We start from the raw sequence: 18,756 nt of genomic DNA, 5'->3' as shown, positions 1-18,756 counted from the left end.
TGGGAGCTGCAGCCAGTCCGAGCTGGTAAATACTAGGGGCAGGGGAGGGAGGAGGGGACCATGGGGGGACCCCTGCCAACCCTCCCACCCCCCCACTCTCCCAGCCCCCCCATGGCTGCTGCTGCTTGCCTCAGCTCCCGGTACTTTAAAGAAAAGCCTCATGCTCACCAGGTGCTGTCAGGTGTGGGGCGATCCCCACACTGCATGGGGGGCTCTGCATGAGCCCCCTCAACCCTCCCTCGACCCCCCCATGACTGCCCTGCCTACTGGGGCTCTGGTCCTGTAAGGAAAAAAAAAAAAACCAGGAAAAGCGCCAGAACTCACTACTCCTGCAGCAATCTCAGGGCTTCAGGGGCTCCTGCAGAGCCCCCACGTGGTGCAGGGCAGCGGGGATCATGCCCCACCAGCAGGAGCGGCAAGTCCCAGAGTTCCTTCAGGTTTTTTTTTCTTAAAGAGTCGGAGCTGGCCTAGGCAGGGCACCCATGAGGGAGCTGGGAGAGTGGGGGAGGGTTCCGGGGGCTGGTGCAGAGCTCCCCATGCAGTGGGGGGCAGTAGAGATTGCCCCCCACCTGGCAGCACCTGCTGAGCTGGGGCTTTTTTCCCCGAAGTGCTAGGAGCTGGGGCCTGCAGGCAGCCATTGCTAGGCTGGGAAAGGGTCAGGGGATGGGCCTGGCCTGACTGATTTGAGATTTGGCTACTGCCAAATCTCTGAATCAGATTTGGTCAAATCAAATCAGGACAGTGATTCGAATGACCAAATTGAATCACTGTCCCCCAAATCAGCCAAATCCTAAGCGAATACTCGCCACTTTGCACAGGCCTAGTATCTAAGGCAGGGGTGGGCCATTCTATCCAGCCCGCGGGGCCCCTAAAAAGTTTAGAAAATTAATATTTATCTGCCCCTAGCTGCCTGTCATGCAGCCCTTGATTGCTTGCCAAAACTTGGTAAGTGGCCCTCTTCCCCGAAATAATTGCCCACCTCTGATCTAAGGTGGAGCAACTGGGACAGCTGCCCCGGGTACTGACTTCGAGAGAGGGGGCACATCAGATATCAATCAGCTGCCACCACAGCTGCACAATCATGCCGGGGGCACTGTGGCAGCCAGAAATTGCTGCTGCTCCCATGCATTGTGCTGCCCCAGGTGCCCTGTTGCTTTGTTGCATCTCTGCCTTATAAAATTGTCATGTGGAATCTAAACTTTCACATCCCGTGCATATTAATGTACTGCCCCTACCTGATGGTCTCCCTTACTCTTGTCCTTAACAGTACATCAGAATGCATGTTTTTCTCTTGTGCCTTTTTGTAGTGGACTTGCTTGCTCTTCTGAAATGGAAAGCTTACCCAGACCGTGTAATGGATATCCTAGGAAGACTGAGGCATGTCAGTGGTGAGGAAATTGTTAAGGTATGAAGTCTACAAGTGGTCACTATTATTGATGGAAAAATATTTTTCTGTAGCACAATGATCTTAGAAAAAGAAAACTGTGAAAATACCTTCCTATTCTGTCTCTTCTCTGTCAGTTTTCAAAGCAAAACTATTATATTCTCGTTTTTTTTTTTTAACTGGTTCAGTTTTAGTATCTTTGTTCCCAATATGAAATGGCTCTCTCTTCCTTCTTTTGTACCTTCCATAACATCTCCTCAGGCTGTAAGATTAAAGATAGTCTGAACATTTTTTACTGAAATGTATTTTCATCAAAAACTGAAATGTTCCATTGAGATGTATCTGTTTTGACAAAATTTTCACCAGGAAAGTTTCCAAAGTCCAGAATGATTCCTTTTGTCATTAACAGCAAAGCAAAGAGACCTGAATTGTAAAATCTGATCCATCTGATCTAATAGTAGAGTTGCAACAGCGTTCTGCTTCACAAAAATGTTCACAAGCTGGAAAAAAGATGGGCATGGGAATGGGGTGATGTGCATAGCACTGATTTTAGAAACCATGAAAGCTGTTGTAAAAAAGAATTATCATCCTTTGGCCAGCCCTGCTCACTAGGTTCACACCTACCCTTCTTTCAACTCCATTTTTGTGATCTATAACAAATGAAACCGCATTTAATCCTTTAACAGGCTCACCAGCTGCTATTCCCACTTTTGCACTTTAAGTCCTAGTGTCTCATGAGATTTGACATTCTACTGTGCTGGTTTCCAATGACCCCATTATCTGTCATGTCCTAGGTCCAAGATACTTCAGAATACATTTACACTTGTGATCCTGGAGAAGGATTTATATATACCAGGAAAGGAGGCACTGGTTGGCTCCTCACATAATTTCAGGCACACTGAGAGCCCTCCCTTCCACTTGTTTTCTAGAAGTTAACAGAGTGATGTGGGAGTGGGATTTCTCTGGAATAGTAAATCTAGAAAATCCCCTGTCCACTTTGCTTTTCCTCATTTGAGTAATGCTGTGCATTGAATATTGACTCATGTGGCTAACTTTGTATGAAAAAAAACAGAACCACTCCTCCAGGTGCATATTTGAATTCTGAAAAAAAATGTATAATTTTGTAATTCATCTGCAGGACAGTACAACAAGTGTCTGATTTTATATAGGAAATCGTAAAAATATACAACCTAGCCTATTCCAGCTGAACTTGTATCTGACTTCCTCTTGGAATGTGCTTCTATTTGGCATTGGGATATGAAGAGCAGAATATAGAAGATTCAGATCAGCAATAACAGTTGCATCATTTCAGATGCTTCATCCTATTGTGTTCTCTTTTTTGTGTTCCACATTAGAGAATTCAGGTAGAATAGATTACAAAAAACTGACCTGGTATCAGCTCTCAGCTTCATCTCTAGTACTGCCCATTCATAATCATCTTTCTTTTGGATCCTGTTTATTGGAACAGAAGGCACTGAGGGATCAGGACACAGCAGCCTGCAGTGTTCTGGACAAAAGAAGTTGCTGGCATAGTGTAGTTAGAATGCAGCACAGATACTTAGTACAAAAGACATGTGAATCTCTATTATCAAAACTATTTAGTAATAAACAGGACTTGGAACACATTTTTATTTTATTTTGTAACCAATGTATGTGCTTTCGTATCAGATGTGGAATGACATCTCTCATAATCATATGATTTGAGAGCCAGAAAAGGCAAGTGATTCTGCCACTGTTTGGCAGCACTGTTTATCTGCCCAGAGACAATGAAAAGGAAACAGTATTATTTCACAAGCTATTTGCATTACATTTAGTTTGCATACATGTCTATGTTTTTATAACTGGCCTTTGTTAAAGGAGGAAATCTTGGCAATAAATAATTTCTCCAAATGCAAATTTTAAGTGGTCTGCTACTGTACAATGGCTTAAAAACATATAAAGATATTTGACAACCTACAAAAACAGATGGTGCTTCAGAATGTTGTCAGGAATTTTATATTTAAACTGTTTCTTCATGCCTTTTCAGTTCCTGCAAGACATTCTAGACACACTATTCGTGGTTTTGGATGACAATACAGAAAAGTATGGACTATTGGTCTTCCAATCTTTGGTAAGTAACTGGTTGGACTTATGTTTTTCTTCTCCTTGTATTCCATGCCTTTGTTACCAAATTATTATCACTTCTATCTTATTTCCTTCAAATATATGCATATGCAGCTGGGCATTGCTGCTGTGTACTATTTTATATCATTATTAGGTGATGAAGTAGAATAACCATAGAAAAAAATTAGGAGAGAAGTATTGCTTGTGGCAGTGGGCTGTAGGGGGGCAAATGATAAGTAAAGAGGAACTTGTCCATTCTCTGTTTGTATAAAAATCCATCATAAGTTTTGTTTCTCAACCACATAGCATGCTCACTGAATCTTTAGAGATATGTGCTGTTTGATCTACTCTGGGTTCTCTTCTCCACCTCACATAGGTGTTCATCATAAATCTGTTGCGTGACAGCAAATATTTCCATTTCCGACCTGTGATGGACACTTACATTCAGAAGCACTTTGCAGGTGCACTGGCTTACAAGTAGGTTTTGTTTTGTCATCACTTCATAGAGTAACATTCTCAGATTTCTCAGTACTGTGGGCACTGGGGTCATAAAATGTACGCAAGCAGATTACATGTGGTTTTCAAAAGCAAAATTTCTGCACAAAATTTTTGTAGCCTGGCTTCACAGAGAAAAGCTGCTGAATGTTATTTGTTGCCAGTACCAAGCAAGGTTTGGATTTTATGGAAGTAGTTAGTGGTATTCTGAAGTCACTTGTACTTGAGGAAATTCAGTTAAGGTATTTCTCTGTGCTTTTACATAGGTTGATTTATTCCAGTTTTAATTTTTAAAAATAACTCTCTGCAACAGATTTGAGTAAGACCCTTAACTAGAAGAGAGAAATAAATATATTTTATTTCTGAAAATTGCTGACTTTATTTGAAAATATCTCCATTATAAATCCCTTTGATTCTCTCTATTTAGAGATTTAGTTATGATTTAGTTATGAAGGAGAATGTTTTCTGGTATTAGAAATTTAAGTAAATATATATTTTACTATAAAGTTAGCAGTCAGAATAAATATACCTGCTGATTAGAAGTGAGTGGAACAAACATATTATTTTACTTACTATTTAAAAAGCATCTGGCAGCTCTTTTTACAAAACTAGAAAGTTTCTAGCTTGATCAATTCTAAATAGAGACTTGATGTTTCTGTCACTGTATCTCTTACTCAGAGAATTGATCCGTTGTTTGAAGTGGTACATGGACCGGTCGGCTGAACTTGTGAGACAAGACCATATCCAGGAAGCAATGAGAGTATGTATTTTATATAAATACCTATATTTTTAATTTGTCTGTGGTACTACAGAGCTAAGTCTGCTATAAGATGCACAAAGTCCAGTAAATATTCATATAAGTTGAAGAAATTTCAACCTTTTGTCCAAACTCTCTTTTTAGGGTAAAATTCATTCTTCTGCAGAGGGACAGCACAAAAACTAGGCTTCACTTAACTTCTCTGAAACACTATTTTGAGCATTTAAGTGGGATTTTTATGGGGGAATATGTCTTTTACTGCACAACAGTAAATGTTACAGATTTTTATATTGGGTAAAGCTCAGGACTTGGAAGATCTGGTTTGTATTGCTATATGTGGTACAACACAATGTGTCACCTTGGCTGAAACCCTGGAATATTTAAGAAGGGAGTAATGGGGCCTTTGAGTAGACAGATATTATAACAGATGCAATCCCACATGACACATGATCTTGAGGAAAAACACAGCTACCCATCAGTTTGCATGAAACCAGGGAACACTGTTTACACTACTTCATTTCCACAGAGAACAAATAACATGCCACCTTTCTACTATGATTACACAGATAGCCAAAACTCAGGACACCAAGATTAGAATCCCAAACTTACAGAAACTTAACTACCAAGTAGCCACTGAATTTCCCTTTGTCACTAAGCATTATCAGACCTTGCCTCCAGAACAAAGAAGGTTTTGATACCTTTCATTGGGCTTCCACTTCTCTAAGGACCGATAAGCAGTGAAGGGCACAGTGAGCCTAACTGATTTGCAAGAAACCATGATTTGGTTTGTGTGCAGCTTTCCTGTCATTAAAGCCCTGTGTTTGTACCTGCAGCTACCACATCAATAAACTGCAGGAGTCAATCTTAGGCAGCAATTCCAGGAAAAGTTCTCTATGACAAAAAAACGAGAAATTTTAAAAAACCCTCTTATTGATCTTTTCATAGATGATTATTAAATTTGAAGCGCAAGTCTCATGGTCCTTCTTCTTTGATTGTGTTGCCACACTCTCAAGTCCTCTGTTCTGATGAGAGAGTTTCATGGCTTTCTGGACCAAAAATGAATGGTTGAGATCAGGAGTGACAACAGTATTGCCCACTGGTCAAATCTGGCCCATGGGGCTCCCCAGAAGGCTGGAAGTTTGGTAGTGGGGTGAGCAGCAGCAGTGTTAATTAACACTGCCCATCCAGCTGTCAGATTTCCAGCCCCATGGGCCAGATTCAGAGCACAAAGTCATATCATCAGACCCATAGGACCAGAAACGTGGCAGTATGATGAGCAGCAGCTGCCACAACTTGGGGTATAACAGCAACTAACACTCCCACCACCAAATTTCCAGTCCTGCAGGCCAGATGATGCAAATCTATACTGCAGAACTGGCCTCCATGCTAGCCCTGGGTGAGTTTGACACCACTTACGAAGATAACAAGCCCAGTTCTGATTCTCTGTACTTGGGAGTTCGCAGCAAATTTGCAATGCAAAACTACCCATGGACAAAAAGTCCCCATAGTAATCTGGTACATAGGATATTAAGGGTGTGCGAAACAGGCCATATTTGATTTGGATTCAGATTCAGCCCGAATCAGGGGACAGTGATTCGATTTGTTGATTCGGATCAGTGTCCCAATTCAATTTGACCGAATCTGAAGTTTCGACGCTGATTCAAAGAATCCGTGATTTGGCTATAGACACAGCTTTAATTGTTTTTTCTACGTACCTCGAGGTACCAGGTGTGGCTTGTGAACGCTGCGATGCTGGGGCAGATGAAGCGTCCCACAGGAGTGCAGAGGGGAGCCCTCACCTGTTCAGCAGTGGACCGGAATTACTTCCGGACCGCTTTCAGATCTGCTGCCAAGCAAGCGGGGCTCCTCCCCCCATACCCCCTCAGCTCAGCAGTCAGCTGCAGGGGGACCCCAGGTGCTACCCCAGGCCTAGGAGGCACCAGTGGCCAAGGTGGGGGGGAGGGTCCAGAAAGTGGACCAAAAGTGCTTCTGGCCCACTTTCCTGTCTGCTGCCGAGCACACTGGAGCCCCGCCCCCCCCCCCCCGGCACTCCTGTGGGATGCTCCATCCACCCCAGCATCTGAGCATTCATGAGCCACTTGGTATCTTGAGGTATGTAGAAAAAAACACCTAAAGTTGAATCTATGTCCGAATCATTGAATCTTTCTGAATAGTCTCCTGATTTGATTTGGATTTGGAGATTCAGCTGCCAAATCCGGCCAACTCTCCTCCGAATCAAATAAGCAACCAAAGCTTCGCACAACCCTACAGGTTATCATTGCTTGATGAAACCCTGTGGTAGGAGGAAAGTCATCAGTTGGAGATACTGAAGGAGTCTAGAATTAAGTTAAAAGCAAGTTAAACTGACCCATTATCAGGGCCAGCAATATTTCAGAAATAATAGGAAGCTTTTAAGATTGATGGGACTTCCCAAACTATGCTGTGGCTAATAAATAATCTTGCTTTCCAATTCTTTATTCTTAGAATCTGTCCACAGAGCTCTGCAGGTGTAAACATGTGTCATACTACTGTCATCATGGAGATGATACATCCACGCTGTAGAGCATAAAGGCCACATCATAAATGTAAATACTTGCTGATAAGGCAAAAGTCTTGATGCAAGAAGTGTACTTGGTGGAACAGGGAGGAATATTTTCACCTGACACCAGAGGGTCCTTAATGAACTTTTTGTACTAGCTATGAGTAAGGGCAGTCATATTTTTTGTAGAGAATTAAAGGCTGGATGGACTTTTGCATCTGAATGTGTATCAGCTGATCCACCATAACAATTTCATGTGTCTGCTTCATCTTGTGATAAATGGAAGCTAAACTGTAATAGCTTACCCCTTTCAGGGGTAAATTATTGCAATTTAGCTTCCATTTACCACGGAGCAGGAGTAGACACACAAAACAGATAAAATAGATAAGCTTGACAGACTGGATTTTCCCACCACCACCTTTTGGCATCTAAATCTAATAAATCAATAAATTGTTATAATTGTTTCTGTTTATACTAGGGATGTCAAAATCATCTGGCCCCATGGGCCAAATGAGTGTCCCTGAGCTGATCTGTGAGCTGGATCAGGAGTTACCACAAAGCATGTGCTGCTTGTGGTACACCACCCCAGACTGATTCCTTGTGCTGTGCACAGCTTGGGGAAAAGCTGTTCACATGGGGAAAAACAAGCATGTTGTTACTGCAAATTAATTCATTCACTAGAGGTAAAAACCTGCTGAAGACAAGGAGAGTATAGATGCCACAGAGGTTACCTCTTACAAAGGCATGGCTTTTGAACTCAAGGCTAATGTACAGTACAATATTCTGCCACTGGAACTCTAATTCTGCATGCAGAATTTAACTGTGTGTATACTCTTCACTATGACAGCATACCCCCTTTCCTCTGGCAGATTTACATCACTACTTCCAAGCAAAATAAAATTTCTGTTGCTGTCCTGCAAAAGATGTGTGTAGACACTCCTGTGCCTTTTGCCAGCTTTAGTGGTCCCTGTACCAACTGATACCTTCATAAGGTCCATTTTGGTTTAGTTGGAATGGCTGCTTCAATGAAGCCATATTGAGTTGCCGGAAGTGCAAAGTTTATACGTGTTCTGGCAGTTTGGTGGTGGCAGCTGCTGCCTGCACCAAAATTTCTGCTGGTGGAAGATAAGGATAGAATTCTGTTGCCCTTAGTGGATATACCATATTTACCCATACCCAAAATGACTTTGAATTTAAGGTGACCCCCCAGTAATTAGATTCTATATATAGAAAATTTATAAATTTTGTTATAATATTCCATGTATAGAATCTTATTACGAGGGAGTCATCTTAAATTTGTTCTTCTCACTGCTACTGCAGGAACCAGTGCAGCCTCTGCTCCAATGCTAGAGCCTCTCCCTGCTGCCTGCTCCCCGCAGTCTTTGCCCCCTGCTCCCTAAAGCCTCTGCTCCCTTACCCCTCCTCCCCCCCAGCCTCTGCTCCCTTTCCTATCCCTCCCCACAGCCTCTGTCCCCTTTCCCCGTTTTATTCTCAGATATAGCTCCAGCTCCATTCCCTTCCAGGCATGGAGCACATGGAAGCACAGCCCCTGCTCAGCCACGCAGCTTCATCCCAGGGCTGGAGCTGCCACCCCTGCTGATTGGTGAGGCAGAGCCCAGAGTTTCCGTGTGTTCTGTACTGAGGAGGGGATGGAGCCAGAGCCACACCTGATGGTAACGGGGAGAAGAGTGAGCAGAGGTTATGCAGGGCAGGCAGGGGTGGGGGTAGGTAACTGCTACAGCTCTAACTGGCCCCAACCCAGGCTCAGGGCTGGAGTCAGAGCTACAGAAGCCACCTGCCCCTCCCCCCTTTGCCTTGTACTTGAATCCAGAATGAGGGGCTTTTCCCCTCCATGTTGGATAGGGGAGCAAAACCCTTATCTTGGAGTCAAGTAAACATAGTAAATGGTAGCTTGTCAGCCGCATAGGGCACTGACAGATGTGCAACTCCCCACTTTAACTCATGGTGCTTTACAGGAAGTGCCATGAGTTAGAGTGCCCCCCCCCTCCCCAAACCAAACAGACATTTACTGTTTGTTCAGGAGGAGGGTGAGGGGGGTGGAAATTGAGGCTCACTTTGGAGTTGATGCAACAGAGAGGCTGCCTGTCTGAAGCCTCTCTCCCCTACCACCCACCGCTCCAGCTCCAGTACTGTCTGCAGAATGGGAGAGGGGAGAAGGGAAAAGAGGGAGCTCTGGGATGGGGTTTGTCCAGCCTGAGTTGGACAGGGAGGGACAGGGGTGGGGTGGGGTGGGGCTGTGAGGTGTGGGGGGGCTCCAATCCACACCCCACTCCAGCTCAGGCTGGGCAAACCCTAGCATGGAGCTCCCTTCCCTCCCTTCTCCCCACTCCCATCCTGCAGAGGCAGCACCAGGGGTGGAATGGTGCTAGGCTGCATCAGCCCAGCCCTGATCGCATGCTGGGACTAATAGAAATTAATGAAGGTGGTCCAGTTTGAAGCATCTTCATCTGAACCCTCATTAGATGAGATATAATTTGTTGCATGATTGGGCTCTTTTAAAGCACTCTGCAGCCATGTACTTCTCTCAAGGCATGGCTGTAGAGTACTTTCATGGGGCCAATTGCATGACAAATGTCACTTCTGTCAGTGCCCATAGGTGGCCCTTTGAGCATTTATATACAATTTGTTACTCTTGTCCCTGCCGTATGGATGTGTAAGCATGCATTCATATACTACCATGTACAGTAGGCCTGCACTTATTGGGTGGGTACTCAGATATGCATGCTCACTGGGGACATCTAAGTTAAGAAAATGTAGCCAGAGAAAAACCTATGATATCACAGAAGGAGGAGGGTCCTCACATGGTTTAACTGCACCAGCTGAGTGGTTAGGACAGTCACCTCACTCCAGTCCTTTTTCTAGTGTTCGTTTGAAGCTGGCCAAAGAAAAGAAGAGATGTGGAGCCAGGAGGAAAAGGGTGGGTGTGGCACAATGAAGTGGGTGCTGTTTTGAAAAGTTTCTAGCCTAGAGCCCAGCTTCATATGAGTTTGCAAATTTCCCCACTGCACTGTCCTCCATCGATTTTATCTGGTGATTATTAAATGTACCTGCCTGGCCAGTATGTAGCCTACTGCGCATGCTGAATATACATGTGCACAGTTGTAGAACTAACAGAATTGCAGACTATGTACAAGTGCTAGAAAAGCCACTTTGGGCTGGAAAACTGCCATCTAGGTGCACAAAATGAAATGGAATGCTGTCTTAGGCACAAAGAAGGCCTTGGTCTTTAGCTGTACTTGCTAACTCGTATGAAAACTACAAGTGTTACCATCAGTTACTAAGAACAGACCTTTTATTTCCTAGTGAGACATAACCATACAAGTAGTAGGAGGAGCATTAGGACGAGCATTGCCAGCAGATTGAGGGAAGTTATTATTCCCCTCTATTAATCACTGGTGAAGCCATATCTGGAGGACTGTGTCCAGTTATGAGCCCCCAATACAGAAAAGATGTGGACAAATTGGAGGCAGTCCGGTAGAGGGTAATGAAAATAGGAGGCTGGGGAACAGGACTTAAGAGGAGAAGCTGAGAGAGGGGCTGGGTGTATTTAGCCTAGGAAAGGGAACACTGGAAGGGATTTAATAACACCTTTCAATTGCCTCGGGGGTGCCTACAAAGAGGATGGATCTAGACTGTTTTCAGTGGTGAAAGATGACAGAACAAGGACCAATGGTTTCAAGTTGCAGCAAGAGAAGTTTAGGTTAGATACTAGGAAAAACATTCTCACTAGGAGGGTAGTAAAACACTGGAACAGGTTACACAGAGAGGTTGTGGAATTTCCATCCTTGGAGTTTCTCAAGACCCGGCTAGACAAAGCCTTGTCTGGGATGATGTAGTTAGGGATAGTCCTGGTTTGAGCAGAGAGTTGGATTAGATGGCCTCCTGAGAACCCTTCCAACCCTAATTTTTTTATGATCCTATGAAGACTATGAGTGGAAAGGGGACTCTTAGCTGCAAGTAGGTTTTATTAAGCTGAGTTTTAACTTATAGAATCTGTTTTTCTTTCCTTTTGTGTAGAGATGATAAATTCATTTATTGTGTATCTAGACATTGTCCTGGCTCTCTTTAAAGTGCCCTTATCTCTCTCTTTGTTACCCTTGTTCCTTTTGCTGCTCCTTAAGGCCTTGGAATATCTTTTCAAGTTCATTGTCCAATCTCGGATCCTTTACTCCAGAGCTACTTGTGGAATGGAAGAGGAGCAGTTCCGCTCCAGCATTCAGGAGCTTTTCCAGTCCATCAGATTTGTCCTCAGCTTGGACAGTAGGAGCTCCGAGACATTAATCTTCACACAGGTTAGCTTTCTTCTGCACTTAACGTTTAACCGCCAATAAAAAGAGGAAGCTATTTTGTGCCAAGCAGCACATGCCTGAAATGATTAGGAGCCAGTAGCGTAGCTTGTGCATTCTATCAAGCTGATTATACTGAAAGGAGTGGCATAGCCACACAGTAATTTTGGTCTGTAGAATTGCATGTATGGACAAATGCAGAACAGTTGGGCAGTTTTACATTCAAGAAGGGTCACAAATATAATGTCATGTTATGTGGTTAGAGGAAACATTCTGCATTCCTTTTTTTAAGTCAAGCGTCTGAATCATAAGCATAAAGGGTGTTATGGCTTATGGGTCCTCAGCACCCACTAAATTTTTTTTAGTGCATGCTCAAGCCCTGGAGCACCCATGGAGTCGGCACCTATGAGCAAGAGTCTCTCTCTACTGTGATGTATCCACACTATGAAAAAGTTTGAGAAACACAGCTGTGGCTCTGGGTTTAATCACCCTCTAGTGGGCTCAACATGAGCATGAACCAGGATATCACAAACCAGTGTGAGACTTCCTACAGGAGAGTGATCGTCAGGGAAAATTGTAGCTAGGAAAACCATTCTTTTGTTTTTAGCTTTGGCTTTCATAGATACCCAAAGCAACCTGGAATAAGGAGGGAATTGTTCTCTTTGTTACCATGCTGGCATTTATATGTTTGTGAAAACTGTCCTATTTAATATTTGAAAAGTTTACTTTTTGTTTCCCACCTGCCACTATGTTGCCCCTTGATCCCAATTGCCCCATAGGCCCCTCAGCCTGGAGGACAGGTGAGCGGAGCTGGGACAGGTGCCCCACAAAAGTGTGGTGGTACTACAAGGCCGTCATTTAATTCTGTAAGTAATGATCCCCTACTTTGCACAGCTTTCATCATGGATGTTCCCGTAACTCTCTTTCCTAACCCAGTGCATCTTTTCCTGCATATAAACTTGGTAATTAGTGTTTGATTGTTCAGTTTTTGAAGCTAAGGAATAAAATATGGCCTGTTCTAGTAACAGATTTAACAAGCAGGGTTTCAGAGTCTCAAAAATGTAGTATAAGAGATGGTCAAGACCTGTGTGAGTCACCTTGATCATTAGAAGTGATGAGAGAAAATGGATCACTGTTGCAAGAGAATAGATATAAATTTTACTCATCCTTCAGTATAAGGGATGTTTTCATATATATTAATAGACAAGAAAATCAATGATGGTATAGAAGATATTTTAGATAAAATATGAAAGTGACAAGATACTGGGTCTTACTCATCTTACTTGCCTCTTTTCCTCTTCAAATCCCACCAAAGTGATTGTGCCAAATGGTAGCTTATTCTCAGCTCAAACCTGTTGTTATGGTGCTTTTAGGTTCTTTTAGTGCATGTATCACTGAAGATGGTAACTTAGGGTATGGACCCAGGCTTGGATCCTTTTAAAAGGGGAACATTTCAGAAGGGCAACAGATGGTACTTTATAATTGTTGTGTGTGAATGAGGTAAGAATGAGTCAAATGAAGCGAACCCCTCCTATAACCCTGGGAGAAGGACTGTTAGAGTTGGAGTGGGTTAGCTGCTTTTCTTTAACTCCTTGAGTGTGGACAGATGCAACTCTTAGAACATTCTAGATATACTTTAAACTATGAGGCCAAGTCCAGATGAGCATGGCCATGCGCTATGTGGTGCTGCAGACATGTGTCTGGCGCCATATACCACACATTCAGCTGTTCCCCATGCTGAAAGGGAGCACAGGGGGAGTTGACCCCTGGATATTCAGGGATCAAAAAAACCCACGCCAAAAAAAAAAGAGGAGCAGCACATGGAGGGGCAGCATGTGCAGCTGAAAACAGGCGCCTGGCTGGCTGGAACCACACTCTGGTTCCCAGCCATGCTCTGAGCAGCAGGATCACTTCTGTTACAGCCCCAGGAGGCTCCCAGTACCCCAGGTAAGGCTTCTTGGGCCTGCCCCACCCAGTATAACCTGTCATGTGCCAGAGGGTTCATGGCACAGGCGTCCCTCAGGGACAACTAGTGACAACAGGCCCAAGGTATCCCACTGCTTTTGTCCCCAGGGAACCAAACATCCAGCTTCATAAGGATGCAGCCAGAAAGTCTAGATGTAATATCACTTTACCCATTTTAAACTTCATGTAATGTTTCTAAAGTACATGGAGAAATTAAGTACTATTTTGAGCCAGTCTTCCTTGAACTGATTCAATGTTATTTGCAAACACAGAGAACTCTGTACCAAGTGTCTGGTCAGTTTTCCAGATATCCCAAACTGTACCACTCCTCACCACCCCCAAACTGGTACAGGGCAATGGGGCAGCTCTGGGATGCAACCAGGACTCTACTTTTCAAAGAGCTTTTGCCAACAGAGTCCACAGTCTGCAGGGATGCGGAAGCAGAAAGCCTCTGTATCAGTTTCACTTCCCTGCTAGGTCCTAAGCTTATTTGGGGTGTGAGAGGGTAGCCAGGGTCTAGGGACTGGCCTCCTATGACACACACATACCTAGTCACCCCCTGTCTGGATACCATCACACAGAGTTGGATAGCGTGCAAGCAAGTACAGGCATGAACTGTGCAAGTGAGGGCAGGCAGGGAAACTGAGGCATGGAGTGTGGTTTGGGTGGAGACCAGTGGTGGCAGCTCAGATACAGGTGACAAGAAACACCTGGCAACCCCTCCCTCTTAGGATCTGTAACAAGGAGGTGAAAATGGCAAGGTGGCTTTCCAGGGCAGGGGTTGGAAAAACCAAGGATTTTTTGAGAGGGCCCAGAACACGCAGCCTCATGGGTACCATGAGACAGGGATCTCACAGCCCCCCAGAACCTGGAAACCTTTCCACTCCAAACCACTGCCCCAGTATGAGTCTTCCTCCCCCTCTAGGGGAATCCTGAGGAAACCCTTAGCACTGACCCCTAGGAAGCATGATGGTTTGGGTACTCTACAACCCCCTGTTTTGGCATAATATCTGTAAAAAGTAGTTCTACATAGAACCCTTAGCAGTATATGTGTGGACATTTCAGTCCAGGGACAATTATGAACGGGTTTCCAATCAGTGATATTCTTGGAACAGTTCAAATATTATCTCTGTCTGCACCCCTTGTCTCACCCAGGATGTTAGAGATTTTCCTACCCAAGCCATGAGAGTAAAATTGATTTTGCTGTCTTCCCTTCCAGGTTTCTTAAATCACTACAAATACCTTCCCACTTAGTAGAAGGTTTATAGGCAGATTCAGGAAAACTGTTGCAAGAATATTCTGGACTATTATCGTGACATTTCTGCCTGTTTGCCTAGTCACAGTCCTTGCCAGGTTGTTCTGCGCTAGTGGGGGCCAACCTTTTAAGCAGACATGCCACAATTCAGCCCTTCACCTTCCCTGAGTGCTCTTCAAATTCCTTTCTAATGCTTGTTCTGCTGCTCTGCTTTGTGCTTCCTGCCTTGTATGCCAATATACTGCTTGTCCTGTCCCTGGTCTGCAGTGTGCAACACACAGAGGGCATCTCACACATGCCACAGGTTGGCTCCCCCTGGTCTATACAATCATGAAGTGATCATAGAGAAAACTAAAACTAATGCTAAGAACTGCAAACATCATAATAGCCCTCAAATATTTCAAAGCCATGAGATGTTTGTTAGTTTATCTTATTTATTCAATATTTATATGTTGCAACACTCAACTGATGACATGGTAAACTCTTTGGATTGCTATGTAATCTAAATTGATTACAAAGACAATAAGGTTCTGGGTGACATAATAGGTAGAGAAATGGAGTGAGGAGCAAAATTATTTGTAGAATAATGATACAAACTGTACATACCATCTAATGTTTGAAAGGGATTTTGGGTTATTTTTGAAATTGCATTTATTATGCTTAAAGAGAGATTAATGAGGGGATATTGTTTGGTTGATTGTGGAGAACAGTGGTTTGAAACATGATTCAGAAATGAAATGAGAGACGAGGATTTCTTAGGGTAATATTTTGATTGGACCAATTATGTAGCTGGGATAGAGTTAGACAAGCTTTCAAATGCAAGACATTCTTTGTCAGGTCTCTACTGTCTTGGATCCCTCCTGTGTTGCTTGTGTGCTGCCCGTGAGTTGGTTCCTGTTATGATAGCTGATTCCAGTCTTTTTTCTTTTGGATGGCTGTCATCAGGTATTTTTGGTAATATATTTGAGTCTGCTGCATAGCAGTCAGGTATGTCCCCAGGTTGCCTCTCAGTTTAGTAGCGTAAGTGAGTATCCCCTGTTTAAATTGATCTCTTTTGGTGTAGTTATGGTTTCTTAATTTTCCAAAGTTCTCCTGCATAGTTGTGTTGCTTATATAGAATTGTAGCTGCAGATTATGAGCTCCCTGGGAATGATTTTGTGTTTCTTGCCCAGGCTTAAGAAGATGTGTCACCATGTGTTTGGCTCTTTTTTCTTTAGATTGTGACTTTTCCATTGTAAATGGCAAATTTGAATATGTTCCATGTTATGATAGTGTAAGCATAATGTAGTTGTGATAATCCAGAAATTATGCAAGAGGCAAGAATTTCTTAGGGTGATAACTTTTATTGGACCAACTGTGTAGTTTGGCCAGAATTAAACAAGCTTTTGAATGCAAGACATTCTTCATCAGGTGATTTCAGATGTCTTGCATTTGAATGCTTGTCTAATGCTATCCCAAATACATAGTTGGTCCAATAAGAAATCCTTGTGTTTTGCATAATTTCTGGACCATCATGGATACAACATCGCTGTTACACTACCATAACATGGAAAATGGTGAAAAAGAAGGAAATTGTGTGTGGTAAAGTATCCTACTCAAAGGATGCATCTACATGTGCAAATGCTCTGGCTCCCCTGGGTGCTAGCTAAGAGGCTGGCAGGGAGCACCAGGCCAGGAGACTGCTGTCTCCTGGTGGGGGCTAGGACATTGTTCCCTGCTCCCAGGAGCTGCCTGCTGCTGGAGCAGGCTCTACCACTGGACCCCGGGCAGGGAAAATGCCCCCCTGCCCTGGCAGCATCGAGCTGCCAGCTCTTGGTCAGGATTAGAGCAAATTACTGCACAGTAAGCATCTGCACATGTAGATGGTGACGCTTACTGCACAGTCATTAGCTCTAATCTCGAGTAAAGCATCTTGTGTAGACATATCCAAAATGTAGGAATTAGCATGAAGGAGGTCACAGAGGTGCTTGAAAAGAGAGAAAAAAAGAGTATGTGGGGTAGAGGGGAAAAAAGAACAAGCAAAACAGAGGAAACTGTTGGACAATTAGGCTTGAGATGCAGACAGGAAGGGATGGTACAAAGCTTTATAAATCTGGCCAGTGAGTTTGAAATTGTTGAAGAAAAGGCTGTGGAGCCAGTAAGGGAATTCATCAAAACAGTGAGTATGGACTTTGATGATGATAATTGCCATTTGAATGGAATTAAAGGTGGCTGGGAAGTCAAACAGATTTAATTACTTCAGGTAAGAGGTTACCAAAATATGCAAAAGAAATGGTGACTGTAGGGATATGTTTTAAAGGAAGAAGAAACAGGAGGATTTTAAAACATCTTGACTATTAGGGGTAAGCAGAATGAGTTCAGGATGATACTAAATTTGTGGGACTTGAGAACTCAAAGTGTTATGGAATTATGTACTTTCACAGACATAAATAGGAAGGAATGACTTGAGTGAAATGAAGATTTACTTTTGTTACACTGAGATTTTCTTCCTTTCCATAGTTACCTTCAAGGATAACTCCAAGCTATTGAAGATATCCCCTTGCAACACAAGTCATTTATACTGTATTATTTTGCATGATATGGTGCTTATTTCTCATGGAAATTCACTTAGCCTCACTGTTGTAGAAGCACAGTAATGTCACACAATAGTGTTGCTGTTAAGGGTCTGTCAGTATCTTCTTTACAAAAGAGACTTTTGGAGGAGCTGCTTACTAAAGTATTTCTGTGCAAAAATGTGAGATACAAGTTCTCAGTTCAAGTAGCTCTTTGTAACATATAAAAGGTAAAAATCAAAAAAGGTTTGAACTATTTTAGGATTCTCTTGTTTTGTTCTCCTACACCTAAAAAGCTATTATATTTTTAATACTATTTTATACATTCTAGTGTAAATTGTGACCAGCATCCTTGTGAGGTTTTTGGTTTCTTAAATCCAAATGTAGTCAACCTGTTATGTATTAGTATTGCAAGGATGTCAAAACAGAATCTGATCTTGCATACTAGTTGCTCTTTGCTTCCTGTGAACAACAGGGTGATACAAATTGGAGTATCAACCACAAGTCAGAATTTAAAAACTCTTCCAGACCCTTAACTCTGTTTTACCACTGTTTGTTTGTATTTCACAAACTTTGTTTCTGATGTACTATCCTTGCTTTAGAAGTACAGACCTAAAAACATTTCTTCATTTCTTTTTTTTCAGGCTGCTTTGTTGAATTCATTCCCTGCGATCTTTGATGAGCTACTGCAGATGTTCACAGTGCAGGAAGTAGCAGAGTTTGTGAGAGGAACTCTAGGCAGCATGCCCAGTACAGTGCACATTGGGCAATCAATGGATGTTGTTAAGCTGCAATCTATAGCACGCACTGTGGACAGCCGCCTGTTTTCTTTCTCAGGTAGGAAAGTAGCATCTGTTTATACCACTTGCAGCTGAATGCACCAGATGACTGACTGATTGAGAACAGCAGTATATTACATTACTTGCATTGCTTTGCTGAGGACATTTCAATACTGAATACAAATAAACGCAGATTTGTGTGAATTACACTATATCAAGTTGATTTTTATATATATATATATATATATATACATTTGTTATGTTTATATTGTTCTGTGTCCATAAAGCTTTTCACATACTGGAGACTGAGGTATACATCAGGCTACCAGAAATAAATGAGGTGAGGTTTAGGATGCAGTAGACTATCTAATCTAGCATAACAGTGATAAAAAGATGTTTATTATGTGTCTAATCCAATCACTGCCATTTTCATTGCTCACAAATACATACTGCATTGTATTTTTGGTACTGTTAGATATAAAAAAAGTATTGAACAAGACACAGATATTAAGGCAACCCTTGCCCCAGCAAGCTTACAGTGTGGAAACAGATACTGAAAAAAGTAACTGGAGATAGGCTTGTTTAAAGTCTCTAGGTTGAGGTCAGAGGGAAGAGCAACA

At 42.9% G+C, this 18,756-nt stretch overlaps 1 protein-coding gene across 10 annotated transcripts in view; it reads left to right on the top strand.

Moving 5' to 3' along the window:
- Positions 1-18,756, top strand: part of DOCK3 (dedicator of cytokinesis 3) — a 632,225-nt gene that overhangs the window by 511,718 nt on the left and 101,751 nt on the right. For all 10 annotated transcript variants that reach the window (XM_090021446.1, XM_090021452.1, XM_090021451.1 and 7 more), the window contains exons 19-24: positions 1,308-1,405; positions 3,411-3,494; positions 3,864-3,964; positions 4,661-4,742; positions 11,421-11,591; positions 18,002-18,194. In XM_090021446.1, the coding sequence (XP_089877572.1) occupies positions 1,308-1,405; positions 3,411-3,494; positions 3,864-3,964; positions 4,661-4,742; positions 11,421-11,591; positions 18,002-18,194 (729 nt within the window). The remainder of the gene's footprint in view (positions 1-1,307; positions 1,406-3,410; positions 3,495-3,863; positions 3,965-4,660; positions 4,743-11,420; positions 11,592-18,001; positions 18,195-18,756) is intronic.

Source organism: Crocodylus siamensis, chromosome 11, assembly GCF_052110815.1.
Source record: "Crocodylus siamensis isolate JL-2025a chromosome 11, ASM5211081v1, whole genome shotgun sequence".
NCBI classification, from domain to species: domain Eukaryota; kingdom Metazoa; phylum Chordata; order Crocodylia; family Crocodylidae; genus Crocodylus; species Crocodylus siamensis.
The sequence above is the reverse complement of the archived record's forward strand: the minus strand, read 5'-3'. Positions and strand labels throughout refer to the sequence as shown.